The 22,427-nt window shown below is 41.0% G+C and overlaps 1 protein-coding gene across 4 annotated transcripts in view; it reads right to left on the reverse strand.

Moving 5' to 3' along the window:
- Positions 1-8,352: 8,352 nt before the first annotated feature.
- The window catches only part of OSBPL10 (oxysterol binding protein like 10), a 318,653-nt gene continuing 304,578 nt past the window's right edge, over positions 8,353-22,427 (reverse strand). For all 4 annotated transcript variants that reach the window (XM_045089004.1, XM_045089002.1, XM_045089005.1 and 1 more), the window contains 3 exons: positions 14,589-14,771; positions 12,040-12,193; positions 8,353-9,692 (listed from right to left, as the gene is read on the reverse strand). In XM_045089004.1, the coding sequence (XP_044944939.1) occupies positions 9,648-9,692; positions 12,040-12,193; positions 14,589-14,771 (382 nt within the window). In that variant the 3' untranslated portion in view covers positions 8,353-9,647. The remainder of the gene's footprint in view (positions 9,693-12,039; positions 12,194-14,588; positions 14,772-22,427) is intronic.

The raw sequence follows: 22,427 nt of genomic DNA on the forward strand, positions 1-22,427 counted from the left end.
AACAGGCATCAGACATAAAACAAAAAGGCATCAGACTTTAAACAAACTGTCTTAAATACGCTAAAAGTAAAAACAGTCAAAACTGAAAACATGAACAAAGAATATCGACTTAGAGGAATTCTCTTTTTAGAAAATCAAATTATGTGGCTGAAAAATGAAAAGTTGATGAGGTTTAACAACATGAACAGAAAAGTCAGGAAAACCAGTCAACTGAAGTTACCTGTTCTCAGAACAAAAAATTTTTAGAAATCTGAAACCACCTATGGGCCACCGTTAAACGGATGAAAATATATTGTGGGAGTCCCAGAAGGAAAAGAGAAAATTCTAACAAGCTTTGAAGAAATAGTGGCAGAAAATTCCCCAAATTTTTAAGAAAGGAATCTACAAATTGAAGCAACTCTGTGAACTCCCAAGTATATTAAACCCAAGGGAACCCACAGACCACTGAGACATAAAATCAAAAATAAAAGCGCCAAAATGGGATGCTATAAAAGCAGTGCTAAAAGGAAATATATAGCTGTAGACACATTTGTAAAGATCTCATACCAATAATCTAGTTTTGAACCTTAGGGAATTAAGGAAAAAACTGTTGAAAGCCAAAAACAAAATCCTGAAAGCAGCAAGAGAAGTGATTTATAACATAAAAGCCATTGGATTATCAATGGATTTTTCAGCAGAAATTTAGGAAGCAGTAGTGCTGAATAAAAATAACTGTAAACCAAGAAATTGATACCTGTCAGCACTGCCCCTCAAAAATGGAGAAATTAAGAAATTTCCACATAACAAAAGCTGATTACCACTACCCTTGCCTACAAGAAATTAAGTCTTTTAAGTAGATATAGGCTTTAGACAAAGGTGTACAAAACTATACAGGTAAATACACAGGCAAATATGAAAATCAGTATTATAATTTTGGTTCATAATTCCAGTTCTGGACTTAAAGTGCACGAATTATTTTAGATCCGTGAATACACATATAAAGATGTAATTTGTGACATCAGTAACAGGTAGAATTGTAAAGGAGTAGAGTTTGGGATTGAAGTTGGTATTAGTTTAAAATAGATGGTTATTACTTTAGGGTGTACTATGCAATCTCTCTAGTAACCACAAAAAAGACTAGAGAACACAGATAAAGGAAAATGAGAATAAAAATAAAGCACTACAAAAAATTAGGTAAAGGAAGATAATTGAGGAAATGGGAGATAATGAAGTTGTAAAGCATCTGGAAAACAAAAAAATGGCAAAGTAAGTCCTTGTCTAATTAATTTTGATGATATTTCCCCATCAAAGGCCAATGCTGGCAGAAGAGGCCCAATTATTATGCTGTCTACAAGAAACTCACTTAAGATCTATGGATACATACATTCAAAGTGAAAGGATGGGGAAATACTTCACGCAAACAGTAATCAGGATTGGCTATACTAATATCAGACAAAGTCCAACATAAAAGACACAAGGTCATTACATACTGATAAAAATTAATTTACTATAACAAATACAGAAGCACCAAATATCAGAGCTCAAATATATGAAGCAAACATTTACAGAATGGAGGAAGAACTTGCCCTACAATAATAGGGGACTTCAGTACCCCATGATCAATAATAAAAACAACTATGCAGGGTCAATAAGGAAAGAGAAGACCTGAACTATTCTGTAAGGCCAGCTGGACCTAACAGGGCTTTTACAGATGGTTCCACCCAGCAAGAACAGAATATTCATTTTCTCAAGTGTGTGAATGCAGTAACATTCTCCAGGACAGACCATGGGCGAGCTCACAAAACAAGCCAGTAAACTTTAAGACAAACCATACAAAGTATCTTTTCCAATTCAATGAAATTAGAAATCAACAGCAGAAGGAAAACTAGGTAACCCTCATACATGTGGAAATTAACACACTGTCAACCAGTAGGTCAAAGAAGAAATCACAAGAGAAATTATGACGTATCTCAAGCACCAAATGGTATGCTATAAAAACAGTACTAAAAGGAAATATATGCTGAGGACACATTTGTAAAGATCTCATACCAACAATCTAATTTTGAACCTTAAGGAATTAAGAAAAAAACCCATAGCTAGCAGAAAGAAGGAAATATTAAAAGATTAGAGCAGAAAGAACTAGAGAAATACAAAAACGAAATTAAAAATTGGTTCTTTGAAAACAAATGACAAAGCATTAGCTAGACTAAGAAAATCAAGTGAAAGTGGGGCCATTACAACCGATTTTTTATAAGTGAAAGGCTTATAAGAATAAACACTATGAAGAACAGTACTACATCAATAAATTGGATGACCTAGATGAACTATATATCAACAAATTCCTAGAAACATTACCTATCCAAGACTGAATCATAAAGAATCAAAATATGAAGAAGAGAATATCCAGAAAATATCCAGAAAGAGATTGGATTGCAATTTAAAACTTTCCGAGAAAAACCAAGGACCATATGACTTCACTGGTAAATTCTACCGAACATTTAAAGAATTACCACCAATCCTCAAACTCTTTTCCAAAAAAACTAAAAAAGGAACACTTCCTAATCCATTCTATGAGGGCAGTATCCTGGTCCCTAAGCCAGAAAAGGACACTACAATAAATAAGATTATAGATCAGTATCTCTTATGAATATTGATGCAAAAATTCCTCAGTAATAGCAAATTCAATAACATTAAAAATATTACATATGACAAAGTAGAATTCTCTGAATGCAAGGATGGTTCCAAATATGAAATCAATGTTATACACCACACTTTACCAGAATGAGGGGAAAAACATATCTCAATAAGCTGCAGGAAAACCGTCTGCCAAAATTCAACAAATCTCTCATGATAAAAACAACTAGGAATAGGATGAAGTTATCTCAACATAATAAAGGCCATATATGAAAAAAGCAAACAATGAAAGATTAAAAGTTTTTCCTTTTAAAAGTCAGGATACCAGCTTTGCCACTTCCATTCACATACTGAAAGTTCTATGTAGAGCTATTAAGCAAAAAAAAAAAAAAAAAAAAAAAAAAAACAAAGTCCAGATTGAAAAAGAAGTAGTACAACTTCACAAAAGATGATTTTATATCTGGAAAACGCCAAAGATTCCACACAAAATTGTTGGTATAAATACAGCAAAATTGCAGGATACAAAGTTAACATATTAAAATCAGTTGTTTCTGTATTCTAACAATGAACAATCCATAAAAGAAATTAAGAAAACAATTCCATTTGCAATAGCATAAGAGTAAAATACTTAGCAATAAATTAAGGTAAGGCAAAAGTCTCGTATAGGCATACTTCAGAGATGCTACACTTTCAGTTCCAGACTGCCACAACAAAGCATATCTCACTAAAGCAAATCAAATGAACTTCCTGGTTTTTCAGTGCATATAAAAGTTACATTATACTATAGTCTATTAAGTGTGCAACAGTATAGTGTCTAAAAAGCAGGGTACACACCTAAAGAATACTTTTTGCCAGGGAAATGTTAATCATCTAAGCTTTCAGCAAGTCCTAGTTTTTGTTTGTTTTTTTTTTTGCTGGTGAAGATCTTGCCTTGATGCTGATATTGATGGCTGCTGACTGATCAGATTGGCAGTTGCTGCAGATTAGAGTGACTGTGGCCAATTTCTTAAAATAAGACAACAATCAAGTTTGCTGCATTGATTCTCTCATGAACAGTAAGTATTCTTTGTAGCATCTAATGCTATTTGATACCATTTTACCCACAGTAGAACACTTCAAAATTGCAGTCAATCCTCTCAAATCTTGCCACTGCTTTATCATCTAGGTTTATGATATTCTAAATCCTTTATTGTCATTCCAACAATTTTCACAGCATCTGCACCAGGTATAGGTTCCACCTCATGAAACCATAAGATTGTTTACTCATCTGTAAGAAGGAATTTTTCATCCATTAAACTTTTTTCATGAAATTGCAGCAATCCAAATCACAAATTCAGGCTCCACTTCTATTTCTAGTTCTTTTGCTATTTCTACCACATCTGCAGTTACCTTCTACTGAAGTCTTGAATCCCTCAAAGTCATCCCATGAGGACTGGAATCAACTTTCAAACTCCCATGAGCGTTGATACTTTGACCTCTTCCTATGAATTATGAATGTTCTTAATGGTGTCTAGAACAGTGAATTCTTTCAAGGTTGGCAATGTATTATGTCCAGATCCATCAAAGGATTAACTCTCTATAGCAGTTGCAGACTTACAAAATGTAAATAATAAGACTTCAGAATTAAAATTAGTCTTTGATGCAGAATGGATGTTGTATGAGCAGACATAATAACAATGTTTTGTGTATTTCCATCAGAATTCTTGGGTAACCAGGTGTATTGTCAATGAGCAGTTAATATTTTGAAAGGAATCTTTTTTTCTGAGTAGTTCTCAACAGTGGGCTTAAAATATTTGGTAAACCATGCTGTACTGACCTGATGTCATCTAGGCTTTTTTGTTCCATTGCTAGAGAATAAGTAGAGTAGATTTAGCATGATTCTTAAGGGCCCTAGAATTTTTAGAATAGTGAATGAGAACTGGCTTCAACTTAAATCACCATCTACATTAGCTCCTAACAAGAGTCTCAGTCTGTCCTTTGAAGCCCAGCATTGCCTTCTCCCCTCTAGCTATCAAAGTCCCAGGTGGCATCTTCCAATAGAAGTCTGTTTCATCTACATTACAAATCTGTTATTTAGTGTAGCCACCTTCAATTTCTTAGTTCCAGTCTTCTGGGTAATTTGCTGCAGCTTCTACATCAGCATTTGCTGCTTCCCCTTGCACATTAATGTTATGGCTTCAATTTCTTTCCTTAAATCTCATGAACCACCCTTTGCTGGCTTCAGACTTTTATTCTGCAGCTTCCCTACCTCTCTCAGCCTTCCTAAAAGGAGAAGAGTTAGGGTCTTGCTCTGGATTAGGCTTTGGCTTAAGGGACAGTGTTGTGGCTGATTTGACCTCTTCAGACTACTAAAACTTTCTCTTTCTCCATATGAGCAATAAGGCTGTTTAGTTTTCTTATCATTTGTGTTCATTGGAGTAACACTTCTAATTTCCTTCAAGAACATTTCCTTTGCATTCACAACTTGGCTAACTGGTGCAAGAAGCCTAGCTTTTGACATCTCTTGGTTTTCAACATGCCTTCCTTGCTAAGAGTAATCATTTCTAGCTTCTGATTTAAAGTACGAGATGTGCATGACTCTTTCTTCCACTTCAACATTTAGAGGCCTGGGAGGTTATTAATTTCGATACTGTCTGTCTCAGAAAAAGGAGGTCCAGGCATAGGAAGACAGGCGGGGTATCACATGGTTGGTGTAGCAGTCAGAACATACACAACTTTTAACATTTATCCAATAAGCCTTACTGGGTGTAGTTCATGGCACACCCAAACAGTTACAATAGTAAGATCAAAGATAAGTGATCCCAGATCACCATAACAATTAAAATAATGAAAAAGATTAAAATACTGCAAAAATTACCAAAATGTGACACAGACATTAAAGTGAGCAAATGCTATTGGGAAAATGTTACTGATAGCCCAACCTTTCTGCCACAAACCTTCAACTATAAAAAAAGCAGTATCTGCAAAGCACAATAAAGCAAAATACAATAAAATGAAAACTGAAAACCACAAAATATTTCTGAAAAAATAGATGAAATAAGTAAATGGGAAGATCACCTTTGTTTATGTATTAGAAGACAATATTGTTAAGATGTCGATACTGTACAAGGTAATCTACAGAGTCAGTGCACAGCCTAACCTATCAAAATCCCAGTGATGTTTTTAACAAATCTAGAAAATTCCATCCTAAAATTCATATGAAATCTCAAGGGACCCCTAGTAACCAAAACAATCTTAAAAAAGAAAAAAGTTGAAAGTCTCTCACTTCATATTTTCAAAATTTTCAAAAAGCTATAGTAATCAAAACAGTGTGGTACTGGCATAAACAGATACAGACCAGTGTAAGAGAACAAAGGGCCCAGGAATAAGCCCTTGCATCTTGATCAAATGATTTTTGGTAAGGGTACCAATACCATTCAGTGGAGAAAGGAGAGTCTTCAAGAAACAGTCCTAGGAAGACAGGATATCCATATGCTTAATAATGAAGTTGGACCCTTACTTAATACGATATACAAAAATCAACTTAAAATGGATCAAGACCCTAAACATAAGAGCTTAAACTATGAAACTGTTAGAAGAAAACTTAAAGGAAAAGCTACATGGGAGCGCTTGGGTGTCTCAGTCAGTAAAGCCTTCTTGCCTCTGGCTCAGGTCAACCAAGTGTCTGACTCCTGCTCAGCGGGGAGAGTCTGCTTCTCCTTCTCCCTTTACCCCTCCCCCAACTCTTGCTCTCTCAAATAAAACTGAAAAAAGAAAAGGAAGAAAGGAAGGGAGGGAAGGACAGAGAGGAAGGAAAGCTCCATAAAGTTAGATTTGTCAATGATTTCTTGGATGGGGTTACAAGCTACAAAAGAAAAAGTAGATAAACTGGACTCCATGAAAATTACTTTTATATATCATGGACCCTTATCAACAAGGTAAAAAAATCAACCTACAGAATGGAAGAAGCATTATATATCTGACAAAATTATAAATCAGAAATTATATACCTAATAAAGACTATCCAGAATTTATAAAGAACTACAACTCAACACATAAAATCCAATTAGAAAAATGGGCAGATGACTTAAGACATTCCAAGGAAGATAGAGAAATGGCCAATAAGCACAAGAGAAGATACTCAATATCACTATCATTAGAGAAATGCAAATCGGAACCCCAACCAAATGGCACTTCACACCCTTTAAGATCATTATTATAAAACAGAAAAACAAGTGTTGGGGAGGATGTGGAAAAATTCAAACCTTTATGCATTGCTGGTAGGACTACAAAATGATGGAGGCACTGTGGAAAGCAGTATGGCAGGTACTCCAAAGTTAAACATGGAATTTTCATGATACAGTACCTTTTTCTTCTGGATACGTATATCCCCAAAAGAACTGAAAGCAGGTATTACTCAGGCATGTTCAGAGCAGCATTATTCACAATAGCCAAATGTTCATGGTTAGGTAAAGAGATGAACAAAATATGGTATATATACATATGATGGAATAGGATTCAGTCCTAAAAAGAAGTTCTGATGAGCTTTGAACACATTATGCCAAGTAAAATAAGCCAGACACAAAAGGATATGGGCAGAATGATTCCATTATATGAGGCACTTATAGTAGCCAGTTAAAGTCCAAAGGTGGTTGTTAAGGGTTGCAGAGATGGGGGGTAGGAAGGCAGAGTCTCCATTTAATGTGCAGGGAGCTGCATTTTGGGAAGATGGAAACTATGGACACAGATGGTTGTGCTGGTTACACAACACTGGGAATATATTTAATGCCAATGAACTGTATACTTAAAAATTGCTAAAATGGTAAATTCTATGTTACACACATATTTTTGCCACAATGAAAGTATAAAACAAAATGTGAATTCAGCAAAAAAGAGCAGGAAAGCAAACAAACAGAGTAATTCACAACACAGATTGACCTATAAGCAAAATGTTAGCTCAGATAGGCAAAACCAAGCATGCTCTTTATAAATACACATAGCATGTGTGGTAGTTAAAAAAAAAGTTATTCCAAGAATCAGGACAGTGGTAGTGTTAACTCTATGATCAAGAAGGGGGATACAATTTTGTAGGGACACAAATGTGCCATTTAAGGTACTAGCAAACTTGGGTGTCTTCCCTTAAGCACTGAGTACATAAGTGTTTATTCTTGGAATTGTAATATATTTTATATAAATCTTCTGTATATATTTCACAATTTTTTAAAAAGGCAAATTGAACCCTCTCCCATCTAAAACAGAAAAGCAAGCAAACGTTGTCCATGTTTAATCTCCCAGATGGTTCACACTTTACCATAATGAAGACTGGAAAAATCTAAAACACTACAGTGATTATTTTGCAGTCTTCTCTTTGAAGATTTTCTCCCCTGAAATAGCATCTATTCTGTTTTCCTTCTCAGAAATAAAATGGTTCCACACACTTTATTCTCCCAGATGTTTTAAGACTATGAACCTGAACAGGCCTACTATATTAGGACTTTGGCCGGTAGTAACGTCTCACAAGCTAGAACATTCACTAGACAAGAGACAAATCTTCAAATGACCTTGTCAGAACATTTCCATAAATAATGTTTATCGAGTAGATTTTTTTTTTACTGTGTTTCAAACACTATTTTGATGTACATATGATTGCTTTTCAAATCAAATTAGCAATATAACCAATAAAATCTGAGCTCATTCAGAACTACCAGTTCCAAATGAAATTTTGGATCCCTAAAAATAAAATACAGACACACAGATAGGTATAGTACTTAATTGAAATATATTGTCTAATATCTACAAAGTGAACAACTGGTCTTAAGAAAGCAGACAAAAGGCACAAAAATCAGTATTACTACAGAGAAGCATTCATGCTACTGGATTTTTATAAATATTCTGAGTGGCACAGTAAAAAATAAATTAAGCATTGAGCAAAAAATCAAATACTTCATTTTTTCCTTGCTTTATATTCTAGTCATGTCTTGACCTCATTTGTAAAGGCTGAGGACTGAAATTCAACTGAAACCATGGAACGCTTTTGCAGTCTTTATGTGTGTGTCATTTAATCACAGTGGTTTTCTTGCTGAGTTTGGGTCAAACAAGAGAGGCGCACTTAAAAAAAAAAAAAGAAGAACCAACACCACAGACAGAAAATTCTGTTCTCTCTCCCCAAACTAAATACAAAATTGAGGCTGTGGTTGTGCAGTTTTTTATATGCATGCGTGTATTTAACTTCTAAAGCCCTTTTTCATCACAAAAGTAGTGAAGTCTTCATCTGACTTGTTTTCTAAAAGCAACAGCTTCTGAAAAATGTCTAATGCTTGGTGCAGAAGAAATTGTCAGAAAGATTCTGGGGCAAGGAGATGGGACGCTAATTCCAAGGTGAGCCTGCTTCTCCCAAAGACGCTCCCTCATGGAAGGCTCTGGCACAAACCCTTAATGGCTTCTTGCCCATTTGCCATTCAGCAGGAAATAGTTTCTCTTTCTTGAGTAAGGATAAAATGCTAAAAGAGAGGTGGGAATCACAAAAATAATTGTGAATTGACAGCCACCTACACTTCCTCCAGGAATGAGCCACTTTCTACCATATGGACACCAACTGGGCCATATCAGTTCACCTCTGTTTTGACAGGACTTGACTACACGAGAATACTTTTGTGAGTGCAAAACATTTTTGGCAAAGTGAAAAATAGAAAACTTCAAACCTCATTGATAAAAAGGAGCTCGTAATTACCCACTTAAATCTTGGTAAGTGCAGTATTTACATGTGTAATAATACCCAGCAGATATGTGTATATAGTGCATGTGTGTGAACATACAGTGTACTGAGAACTCACACACAGACCGGTGCACACACACATGCCCCAAATGGCTCTTGAGTAAATTCAATCCTAGAGCGGTTTGGTAGTGCATTTTCACAGTATATCATTTCCCTCTCAGGTACCATTTCTTGAATGATATCAACAGGTCTTAGTGAATACCAGGAGAACCTTGATACTGCACCACTTTAATTCCTACAAAAACAGGGCTCTTTCTGAAAGGTCTGCACCACCACCCCATCAGTGTGCCTTCCAAAGTGGATTGAAGTACACCCAGCCGTCACCCTGCAAGAGAAGGAAGGAGACATTTTATGACAACCTCTCAGCTGGGCAGGTGGGGGAAGCAAAGCTATTTCCCCAGCCTCTGCTCGGTTAGAAATGGAGGACCAAGCAAAGCAGGGCTCAGTTAGCATCCGTTCAGGACTGCCATTAATGCGTGTGTGGGCAACTTGTCGCTCCCAGCCATGCCACGCTGGTGGTTGCTTTATAGAGACCATAAATCTTCGCATCTTGGCATTTCAGGAGGAAACCCCACAAAATAGCATAAAGGGGGGCTTTGTTGGTTTACATCACATAAGATTGGTTGTCCAGAAAAGCTCTTTGAAATAGTGGGGCAAGAGAAAAAAAGGGCCAGTCCCATGAACGGACAGGAGAGAGAAGGCAAGGCCTGCCTCTGAGGAATTTGCCCACACCCGGGATTTGTAGCCCACCGGCCTGGAGGGGAGGGCCCAACCCCAGCTCTCTGCAGCAGGAGGCAGTCACAGATCCACACACAAGACATGATATCAAGTATCAGGAAAAGGGCAAGAATCAAAACAGTATATACAATCTGGGGCTTACCTAGAAGGGGATGTACTGAATGGTAACAATTCTGGTATTGGGATGACTTTTATTCTTTATATTGCCTCCTACTTTCTGTTATGAACATACTGGCTCTTATTAAACCCAGGAAGAACTGTGTGTGTGTTGGCGGGGTGGGGGGGTGGTTATTTTGTTGTCATCTCTGGGGTTTTTCTATGTCTAACTTTTCCCAGAAGCCAGTTAAACTAGTTGTCTCAGAGAGACCAGATCCACCTCACAAAAAGATCCTTGACTGATTTTGTAATGGGTAATTTTGTGTATTAACTTGATTGGCGATGGTGCCCAGATTCAACAGGATCTCTGTGTCTGTGAGGCTGTTTCCAATCATGATAATAAGTGCCCTGCCAAGCTTATTTCCCTCCCTAGACTGGGTGAACATGATCCATCCAGGGCCTGAAAACAAAAAAAAAAAAGGCAAAGGAGGGAGGACTTAATTTTTTTTTTTCCTGCCTCACTTCTTGGACAGCTTATCTCCTGCTTTGGGACTGGCATTTCTACCACTGGCTCCCCTAGTTCTCAGGCCTTTGCCCTCCAACTGAATTGCACCCCTGGCTTATCCAGGGTCTACAGCTTGCAAATGGCAGATCCTGAGGCTTTCAAGCCTCCACAGTCTCGTGAACCAAGTCCTCATAATAGATGTCTCTATATTCCCATCTCCTGCTTCTGTTTGTGTTGTTTCTCTGGAGAAGCCTGACTAATACAGAGTCACCCCACCAAGGCAAGGCCTCCGGACACTGTTCTCACTCGTGGCCTCCTAAGCAGTCTGCTCAAGCCGGCCTCCTGTCTGAACCAGAATCCAACCTTGAAGTCTCTGCTCCTGCCTGTGGGGACAAGGGCAGCTCCTGTTCCTGACCAGAAGTCCACCTCAAAGTCCCTAGCTCGCCCTGTTGCCTTCCTGCTAAACAGCGGAACCCTTCCTTGGGGCTGAAGTCAGATACTAGCAGCATCTGGGCCAAAGAAAGCTGAGACATCCTTCCATCGGCTCTCTGCGTTTCAACTTGTTAAAATTCCTGGCTACCATGTGAATGAATACCCGATTTCTCACCTGTGAAGAATGGGACAGTCTGGGATTGCCTGGTGGTTAAGTGGCTTCCACTCCCTTTAGGGACTCCTGGGTCTGCCCCAGTCCTCATGGGTCCTTGTCTCACTGACAAGGCCCAGCTCCTGAGGGCCTGCATTGAAAACCGGGGCTCCCACACTTTCATTATTTCCAATTCTGTTCTCAGAAAGCTTCCCAACTGCTCCACAAACAACTTCAGAAGCGTAAGAAGCTTGGTGGGGCTGGTGGTATCCAGCCAACTTGCCTAGGGGGTGGGCAGCCTGGTGACCAGTACTCTTTCAGTGTCACTTTCCTGGAGGACAGCAGCAGCCCTGAGGACACAGGACTCAGGCTGGCCTTTCCTAGCAGGTCCATCCCTTCTGGACCATTCGAGGGCTTCACGGTTAACTTGTTACTAATAATAAAGTAGCAGGGATCATGTTTTTTGTTTTGTTTCTGTTTTTTAAAGAGGACAGCAGCCAGATCTCCACCCCATCCATTCCTCTCGCTCCCTGTCAGGCTGATGGGCTACTCTGATGATAGATGTCAGAAGGGAAGTGTCAGGTGCTCAGTTCTGCCCCAGGACGGCCAGGCTCAAAGCTGGAGCCAGAGCAGAACAGCCCCAAACCTCCCCAGGACCTCCCCTACCCCATCCTCATCCATCCAAATGGCTGCAATGGCAAGACAAACCCATCTGCCCCTCGCTTGGGACAAGTCAGGTGGCAGAGTTACCTCCTGGATAAAATACTTGGGCTGCCAGGGCGTGTGGAGGTTCTCCCGTTTCCGTTCCTCCACCCGCTGCTTCTCCTCCAGGTGCCGCTTCTGCTCGGTGGCAGCATCAATGTCCCCCAGCCGCAGGTATCTGGTCACCTCCTGCCAGAGGTTCCTGGGGATGCACGCAGGAGAGGAAGTGGTCAGGCAAGGACAGCTGGCCTGACAAGGGCAGTTCCCAGAAAGAACTGAGGCGGGGAGGGCACTGGGGCAGGGGGAGCGCAGTCTAGGAGCCTCGAAGACCCCTAGAGCCAGGATGAGAATCCAAGGCCAACAGGTGCCCAAGTTTCCAGCCCCCTCTATGTCCCGAGCAGCATGCCTCTCTCGGGGCTCTGAGGGTCTAGCAACTGAATCTAGTAACAGCAGTAGTAAGCAGTATTAATACTACCAGTATGACAACAACAATCACAGCAGACACACTGCGTATCATATACCTAACACTTTACCTTCATATTAGCTCATGTCATCGTCACAACAACCCAGGGGTATGGATGCTATATGACCATCCCCATTTTAAAGAGAAAGATAAGATCCACATAAAGGGACAGGCTCAAGGTCAGCAAGCTCATCAATACGAACCACAGGTGCTGATCCACGGAGGACCCCGCTATTAAGAGTTGTAGAGTGGGGTGAGTGGGTGTCTGTGTTTATGAGGCAGGATCCATCAGGCCCCACGTCCACATGGAAAATTACTTCTCTGCCTCACTCATTCATTCATCACAGAAGGCAGCCTAGACCAGCTTTCCCCCTTGGGACCATTTCAGGGACCATTCCTGATTCATATTCTGCTCTGGAGGAGGACAGGGATGGAGGATGCGCACATGCATCCCCTTTGTGCTTCCTCGTGTAAATGCATCAGGGCAATTTGGGATTTTTGCACAAAAGAAACTATAAGCATTCTCAACTGTGAGGACTCCCTCCCTGACTTTGGGGAAAAGATGCCTCTGCAGCCAGGAGTAAGCAGACATTCCAGAATTAGATCCACGGCCAGAGCGCACTCCCACAGTCGAGAACCCTTGGCCTCGTCCACGAGAGGGTCTGGAATGGCAGGAAGCACAGAGTGGTGGCATGACGAAGCCGAGAAAAGGCAGACTAGGCTGCAAGCCAAGTGGAGACAATGAGCAGCCCCTTCAGAGGGGAATCAGAATCAGCCAGGTGACAGGGGACGAGATCTGCACACCAGACCTGTTCTGAGCCCCACCGTACACAGCCCCAGGGAGAACAATGATCTGGCTCCCATTCTACCGTGGGAGAAACTTCTGGAACTGGACTCTAAATCCAGGTCCAACAGACCAAAACAAGGAGGTCAGGGCAGGAAAGAGTGAGGGGCGGGTGCTGGATCCAGTCATAGCCTTTTCATCACACACACCCTGCACACGTATCTAAGCTGAGGGAGAAGCTGAGCACAAGGACATCCATGGTGGGGGTGCTCTCAAGGGCAGGACCTCCCATGATGGTCTCATCATAAGCGAGTGGTCCCAAATTTAGAGGGCAGAGAACTCTAAAAGATATTGGCAAACATTTTCTTCCAAGGGCCAGATAGCAAACATAGTAAGCTTTGCAGACCCTTATGGTCTTGGTCACAAGGGCTTAAATGCCATACAAAGGCATCCATAAATCAAATGTAAATTAACGATCAAAGCTGTGGTCTCCCAAAATTTTATAAAAATCAGCCATGGGCTAGATGTGGCCCATGGGCTGTAGTTTGCTAACCTTCTGGACTAAAAATTTTTAAAGGGCATATTCTAAGAAGATTCTGCTTCTGTCCCTGCAAAAACAACCCTTTAAACGGCTCCAGTAAAACCATACCATGGAGTAGACATATTAATTGGGTGGATACTCCATAGTCTACTTTAACCATTTCCCTATTGTTGGGACAGGTAGGTGGTTTCTTCATTATTATTTAGTTTTCTTTTGAGAAAAAATACCCAACTGTATATTTAAAACCTTTTCTGAATTTAAGAATTCCCTTCAGAATAGATCCCCAAGGATGGTATACAAAACTAAAGTGAATTCATGAGTTAGAAGCTATAGACCCACACAACTACATGGCACATGCTCTCACTATAAGCTTCTTTCCCTACAGAAACATCCAGAGTTGTCAGTTCGATCACATTCTTGCCACTACTGCATTTTTTTTTTAAATCATGTCGCTAATCTAATGAGAACAAAACAGTATCTCATGGCTTCCAGGCACAGTTCTTAGATGACCAGCAACCCCTTATTTAACTCTGCAATCAAGCAACAGACCACCTGAGCTGACAAACTCTTTTAGGACAAGCATTAAAAGTCTACCATAGACCATCCTCAAACCCACATCTACTTACAGAAGAACTAAGCTGAAAGCTACCAAGGATCTACTCCAAAGACACACGCAGTGAGAAATTCAAGTGACAAAGCTATTCATGATGCATTTCCGTTAGCTGAGTGCTCAGTGGCTTCTTCTCGGTCCCCTGGGTCAGAAGCTGAGAAGAGCCAAGCCCAGAAGAAACACCCCACCAGGCTCCCACCTGGACTCCATGGGCCCCTGCTTCTCCAGAGGTCTGATCTTCTTGGGATACACTGGCAGTGTGGTTGTGTCGATGACCCTGGTCTCTCCGCTGTTGTAGGTGAACTCTAAGGTACCATTCCATTCCCCATGGGCTTTACAAACAATGGTGTTAGTTGGGTTGTGCTTCACTTCGGCTGTGACCCTGAATGAATGAATGAATGAATGAGTCAAATGAACACGTTTTGCGGGATTATCGAAACAGAGGCTCACAATTTAAAACCCGTACTCACAAACAGAGATTCTTTTCCATGGGGTCACCAGGGGGAGGGACTGTTTTTTGCCATTTACCTTAAAGCCTAGCTCTGAAAATGTGACCTAATATTCTTGATCAGAGACCGCAAGCATTGGTAGAACAACTGGTGAGATGTGAATGAAGTCTGCAACTTAGTTGAAGCAATGCAGCCATGTTAATTGCTTAATTTTGATACACACACAAAGGTGCTAAGCTTTTACTGGGGTGGAAATTGAGCAATTCAGTAGAAATGAAGTATACACTTCTCCCTAAAATAGCATCGAATACTACTACATTTTACCCACCAAGAGGGCATGAGAATAGGCCAAACAGGACTGCGCACAATCAGCCTGAGACCCCGCGGATAAAAGAGGGAAATGCTCACACTGGCAGGGTGCTACTAGGGGGCTGGCAAAACTTTAACAACTGGCTCCCCAAAGGGCAAGACACCTGATCGGTAGCATCTGCTATTGTCGGAGGTGCCCCCACAGCTGATTGCAAACTGCTGACAGGGTCTGAGGAACGGCTCGTGCAAGCCAGAGTGCTTGGCTCCCAAACAGGCACTGTGGGCTGCCCCCTCCCCGGGTGACACTGGACATGTTGCATGAACAGCATACAGAACAACACTTCCCTAGGAAAAGGGCCAAGATGGGAGCTTGCTTAGATGGTGACCTGTAACTACAAAAACAACAACTTAAGGCTGCCCTCAAACAGCAGGCTTTCCCTTCGATTTCTTAGGATCAGTCTTCCCCAGCTTCTAAAGTGTCCTGATTTCATAGATGATATGGGGTCCGGGATACATCATGGAAATCAACTTAACATGAAATGAGTTCTCCGTCGGTTAAGCATCTGCCTCTGGCTGACATCACGGTCCTGGGTTCCTGGGATTGAGCCCCACATTGGGCTCCCTGCTCAGCAGGGAGTCTGTTCTCTCTCTTCCTCTGCCAATCCCCCTGCTTTTGCTCTCTATCAAATAAAAAAGCAATCTTTTTCTTTTTTTTTTTTTTATTTATTTACTTGTCAGACAGAGAGCGCACACAAGCAGGGGGAGCAGCAGGCAGAGCAGGCAGAGAAAGAAGCAGGCTTCCTGCCGAGCAGGGAGCCCCATCTGGGACTCAATCCCAGGACTCTGGGATCATGACCTGAGCTGAAGGCAGACACCCAGTCATCCCAATAAATAAAAATATTAAAAAAAAAAAAAAAGAGCTCTCAGGCAGCATCTAAGCTCACAGACGGAATTGTTTCAGAGCAGAGAAACTGGCTGTGTCCCCAGAAGGGAAAAGTCATCTTAAAAAATGGAAGCAGCTTTCATTTTCAGGTGTGGGTCCCAGGACTCTATCACCAAAGGGTTTCACTGAAAGTGCAGATTGGGGAGGGCTTTAAAAAACTACCATGTCAGGGGCGTGGGTGGGAAAAAGGTGCCTCTTTTGAAAAAGATGTGTTCAGGGGGAGGAGTCAAGATGGCGGAGGAGTATAGGCTGAGACGACATCAGGTCATAGGAGTTCAGCTAGATAGCTTATCAAACCATTCCGAACACCTACAAATCCAACAGGAGTTAGAAGAGAAGAGGAGCAGCAATTCTAGAAACAGAAAATCGACCACTTTCTGAAAGGTAGGACCAGTGGAGAAGTAAATCCAGAGCAACGGGAAGATAGACTGTGGGGAGGGGTCGGCTCCCGGCAAGTGGCAGAGCACCAGAGCACAAAATCCGGACTTTTAAAAGTCTGCTCCACTGAGGAACATCGCTCCAGAAGCAAAGCCAGGGTGAAGCCCATGTGGGGACAGTGTGGCCTCAGGTCCTGCAGGGTCAGAGAAGGATTAGGGGTGTCTGAGTATCGCAGGGCTCGTAGGTATTAGAGCGGGGAAGCCGACTACAGAAACAGAGCCAAGGAGTGAGCTCTCAGCTCGGGGTTACTTCAAACTGTGATCTGTGGCAAAGTCAGACCACTGCTCTTTGTGCAGGGACCCCACAAGATCCGGGGAGACCCTCTGGAAGAGTACAGGGATCTGCTGGGTTTGGATACTCCAAATGGGGCTGTGTGCCAGAGACAGAAACGCTCAGTCACAAGTGGGTGAGCTCAGAGCATAGCCAGAGGCCAGGGAGACAGGAGTGATTGAGCACTTTTCTCTGAGGGCGCACTGAGGAGTGGGGCCCCGGGCTCTCGGCTCCTCCGGGCTGGAGACCAGGAGGCCGCCATTTGTATTCCCGTCCTCTGGAACTCTACGGAAAGGGCTCAGAGAACAAAAGCTCCTGAAAGCAAACCCCAGCGGATTGCTCACCCCGGCCCCTGGTAAGGGCGGTGCAATTCCGCCTGGGGCAAAGACACTTGAGAATCATTACACCAGGCCCCTCCCCCAGAAGATCAACAAGAAATCCAGCCAAGACCAAGCTCACTGACCAAGGAGAACAGCAGAATTCCAGAGGATGGGGAAAGCAAAGCATGGAATTCATGGCTTTCTCCCCATGATCCTTTAATCTTACGAAGTTAATTAAATTTGTTTAATTTTTTTTTCTTATTCTGATTTTTTTTAACTTTTACTCTTTCCTCTTTTAACATTTTTTAACTAGGTTATCTTAACAATACTTTTCTTTAGAAAAAAATCTTTTTGAACCTTTATTATTGTAGTCATATTTTATCCTTCATTGTATCTAACTCTTTTGTATAGACATAGGGTTTTTTCTTCTAAAAAATTTTGGGATACAACTTCTTCTAATAGATCAAAATGTACCCTAAATCTAGCACATGGTTTGTTCTAGCCTCCAACCTGAGAAAATTCTCTCCACATTCATTTTCTTTCGCTTTCCAACCAACTTATCAACTCCTTTTTTTAGAATTTTTTAAAAAGTTTTCATCTTTACAGTCATATTCCATCCCTTCATCGTGTTTACTTATTTTGGTGTGTGTGTGCATGTGTGGTGTGTGTGTGTGTGTGTGTGTATTTTTTTTTCTTTCTTTAAAATTTTGGGAGGTAGTTTCTTCTAAGAGACCAAAATACTCCCAAAATCAAGTGGGTGGCTCTGTTCTAGTCACCAGTCTAATATATATGTTTTTTCTTTTTATTTCTTTTTTAAAAATTTTTTTAACTTCTTTTTACCCCCTTTCTTCTCTCCATGACTTGGGATCTCTTCTGATTTGGTTAACGCACATTTTTCAGGGGTCGTTACCGCCCTTTTAGTATTTTATTCTCTCATTCATATATTCTTCTCTGGATAAAATGACAAGGTGGAAAAACTCACTACAAAAATAAGAACAGGAGGCAGTACCGAAGGCTAGGGACTGAATCAATAAGGACACTGGTAATATGTCAGATCTAGAGTTCAGAATGACGATCCTCAGGGTGCTAGCTGGGTTCGAAAAAGGCATGGAAGATATCAGAGAAACACTGTCTGGAGAAATAAAAGCCCTTTTTGGAGAAGTAAAAGAACTAAAATCTAACCAAGCTAAAATAAAAAAGCTATTAATGAGGTACAATAAAAAATGGAGGCTTTTACTGCTAGGATAAATGAGGCAGAAGAGAGAATTAGTGATATAGAAGACCAAATGACAGAGGATAAAGAAGCTGAGCAAAAGAGAGACAAATAATTACTGGACCACGAGGGGAGAATTCGAGAAATAAGTGATACCGTAAGATGATAGAATATTAGAATAATTGGGATCCCAGAAAAAGAAGAAGGGGGGGCAGGGGGTATATTGGAGTGGATTATTATAGTATTGTAGAGAATTTCCCTAATATGGCAAAGGGAACAAGCATCAAAGTCCAGGAGGCACCAAGTACCCTCCTCAAAATCAGTAAGAATAGGTCCACACCCTGTCATCTAATAGTAAAACTCACAAGTCTTAGTGACAAAGAGAAAATTCTGAAAGCAGTCTGGGACAAGAAGTCTGTAACATAAAATGGTAAAAATACTAGATTGGCAGCAGACTTATCCACAGAGACCCAGCAGGCCAGAAAGAACTGGCATGGTATATTCAGAGCACTAAATGAGAAAAACATGCAGCCAAGAAAACTATATCCAGTTAGTCTGTCATTGAACACAGAAGGAGAGATAAAAAGCTTCCACGACAAACAAAAACTAAAAGAGTTTGTAAACACCAAACCAGCTCTACAAGAAACATTGAAAGGGGTCCTCTAAGCAAAGAGAGAATCTAAAAGTAGTAGACCAGAAAGGAACAGAGATACTATACAGAAACAATCATCTTACAGGCAATACAACGTCACTAAATTCATACCTTTCAATAGTTACCCTAAACGTAAATGGGCTCAATGCCCCAATCAAATGACACAGGGTATCAGAATGGATTAAAAAATATATATATATGCTGCCTACAAGAAACTCATTTTAGACCCGAAAACACCTCCAGATTTAAAGTGAGGGGTGGAAAACAATTTACCATGCTAATGGACATCAAAAGAAAGCTGAGATGGTGATCCTTTTATCAGATCAATTAGATTTTAAGCCAAACACTATAACAAGAGATGAGGAAGGACACTATATCATATTCAAAGGGTCTGTCCAACAAGAAGATCTAACAATTTTAAATATCTATACCCTTAACATGGGAGCAGCCAACTACATAAACCAATTAATAACAAAATCAAAGAAACACATCGACAAGAATACAATAATAGTAGGGGACTTCAACACCCCTCTCACTGAAATGGATAGATCATCCAAGCAAAAGATCAACAAGGAAAGAAAGGCCTTAAATGACACACTGGACCAGATGGACATCACAGATCTATTCAGAACATTCCATCCCAAAGCAACAGAATACACAGTCTTCTCTAGTGCACATGGAACATTCTCCAAAATAGATCACATCCTGGGTCACAAATCAGGTCTCAACTGGTACCAAAAGACTGGGGTCATTCCCTGGATATTATCAGACCACAATGCTTTGAAACTAGAACTCAATCACAAGAGTAAAGTTGGAAAGGACCCAAATACATGGAGGCTAAATAGCATCCTACTGAAGAATAAAAGGGTCAACCAGGAAATTAAAGAATTAAAAAAAAATTCATGGAAACAAATGATAATGAAAACACAATGGTTCAAATTCTGTGGGACAGAGCAAAGGCAGACCTGAGAGGAAAATATATAGTGATACAAGCCTTTCTCAAGAAACAAGAAAGGTCTCAAATACACAACCTAACCCTACACCTAAAGGAGCTGGAGTAAGAACAACAAAGAAAGCCTAAACCCAACAGGAGAAGAGAAATAATAAAGATCAGAACAGAAATCAATGAAATAGAAATAAAAAAAACAATAGAACAGATCAACAAAACTAGGAGCTGGTTCTTTGAAAGAATTAATAAGATTGATAACCCACCCAGACTTTATCAAAAAGAAAAGAGAAAGGACCCAAATAAATAAAATCATGAATGAAAGAGGAGAGATCACAACCAATACCAAAGAAATACAAAAAATTATAAGAACATATTATGAGCAACTATATGCCAGCAAATCTGACAATCTGGAAGAAATGGATGCATTCCTAGAAACATATAAACTACCAAAACTAAACCAGGAAGAAATAGAAAACCTGAACAGACCCATAACCAGTAAGGAGATTGATGAATTCATCAAAAATCTCCCAACAGGGGGGAGGAGTCAAGATGGCGGAGAAGTAGCAAGCTGAGACTGCTTCAGCTAGCCGGAGATCAGCTAGATAGCTTATCTAAAGATTGCAAACACCTGAAAATCCATCGGCAGATCGAAGAGAAGAAGAACAGCAATTCTGGAAACAGAAAAACAACCACTTTCTGAAAGGTAGGACCGGCAGAGAAGTGAATCCAAAGCGACGGGAAGATAGACCCCGGGGGGAGGGGCCGGCTCCCGGCAAGCGGCGGAGCAACCGCGCACAAAATCAGGACTTTTAAAAGTCTGTTCCGCTGAGGGACATCGCTCCAGAGGCTAAACCGGGGCAAAGCCCACGCGGGGTCAGCGTGGCCTCAGGTCCCGCAGGGTCACAGAAGGATCGGGGGTGTCTGAGTGTCGCAGAGCTTGCGGGTATTGGAAAGGGAAAGCCGGCTACAGAGACAGAGCCGACAGTAAGCTCGCAGCTCCGTGTTACCTTGAACCGGTCGCAGGCTCGGTGAGCTCGGAGCGCGGCCGGAGGTCAGGCAGACGGGAGTAACTGGGCGCTGTTCTCTGAGGGCGCACTGAGGAGTGGGGCCCCGGGCTCTCGGCTCCTCCGGGCCGGAGACCAGGAGGCCGCCATTTGTATTCCCGTCCTCTGGAACTCTACGGAAAGCGCTCAGGGAACAAAAGCTCCTGAAAGCAAACCCGAGCGGATTACTCACCCCGGCCCCGGGTAAGGGCGGTGTAATTCCGCCTGGGGCAAAGACACTTGAGAATCACTACAACAGGCCCCTCCCCCAGAAGATCAACAAGAAATCCAGCCGAGACCAAGTTCACCTACCAAGGAGTGCGGTTTCAATACCAAGGAGAGCAGCAGAATTCCAGAGGAGGAGAAAGCCAAGCACGGAACTCATGGCTTTTTTCCTGTGATTTTTTTTTTAGTCTTGCAGTTAATTTAATTTTTTCTTTTTCATTTTTTTTTTTTTTCTCGCCTTCGGGTAAAATTTTTTTTTTTTTAACTGTTACCTTTTTCTTTTTTTAACGATTTTTTACTAGTTTATCTAATATATATATATTTTTTACATTTTTCTTAGGTGTTTTCTTTTTTTAAAAATTCTTTTCTTTTCTTTTCTTTTTTTTTCTTTTTCTTTTCTTTTTGTTTTTTTCTTTCTTTCTTCCTTTTTGAACCTCTTTTTATCCCCTTTCACCCACTCACGATTTTGGATCTCTTCTAATTTGGTTAAAGCATATTTTCCTGGGGTTGTTGCCACCCTTTTAGTATTTTACTTGCCCCTTCATTTACTCTTATCTGGACAAAATGACAAGACGTAAAAATTCAACACAAAAAAAAGAACAAGAGGCAGTACCGAAGGATAGGGACCTAATCAATACAGACATCGGTAATATGTCAGATCTAGAGTTCAGAATGACAATTCTCAAGGTTCTAGCCGGGCTCGAATAAGGCATGGAAGATATTAGAGAAACCCTCTCGAGAGATATAAAAGCCCTTTCTGGAGAAATAAAAGAACTAAAATCTAACCAAGGTGAAATCAAAAAAGCTATTAATGAGGTGCAATCCAAAATGGAGGCTCTCACTGCTAGGATAAATGAGGCAGAAGAAAGAATTAGTGATATAGAAGACCAAATGACAGAGAATAAAGAAGCTGAGCAAAAGAGGGACAAACAGCTACTGGACCACGAGGGGAGAATTCGAGAGATAAGTGACACCATAAGACGAAACAACATTAGAATAATTGGGATTCCAGAAGAAGAAGAAAGTGAGAGGGGAGCAGAAGGTATACTGGAGAGAATTATTGGGGAGAATTTTCCCCAATATGGCAAAGGGAACGAGCATCAAAATTCAGGGAGGAGGTTCAGAGAATGCCCCTCAAAATCAATAAGAATAGGCCCACACCCCGTCACCTAATAGTAAAATTTACAAGTCTCAATGACAAAGAGAAAATCCTGAAAGCAGCCCGGG

The sequence above is a fragment of the Mustela putorius genome, unplaced genomic scaffold (assembly GCF_011764305.1).
Source record: "Mustela putorius furo isolate JIRA1106 unplaced genomic scaffold, ASM1176430v1.1 tig00003834_pilon_pilon_pilon, whole genome shotgun sequence".
In the NCBI taxonomy this organism is placed as follows: Eukaryota; Metazoa; Chordata; class Mammalia; order Carnivora; family Mustelidae; genus Mustela; species Mustela putorius.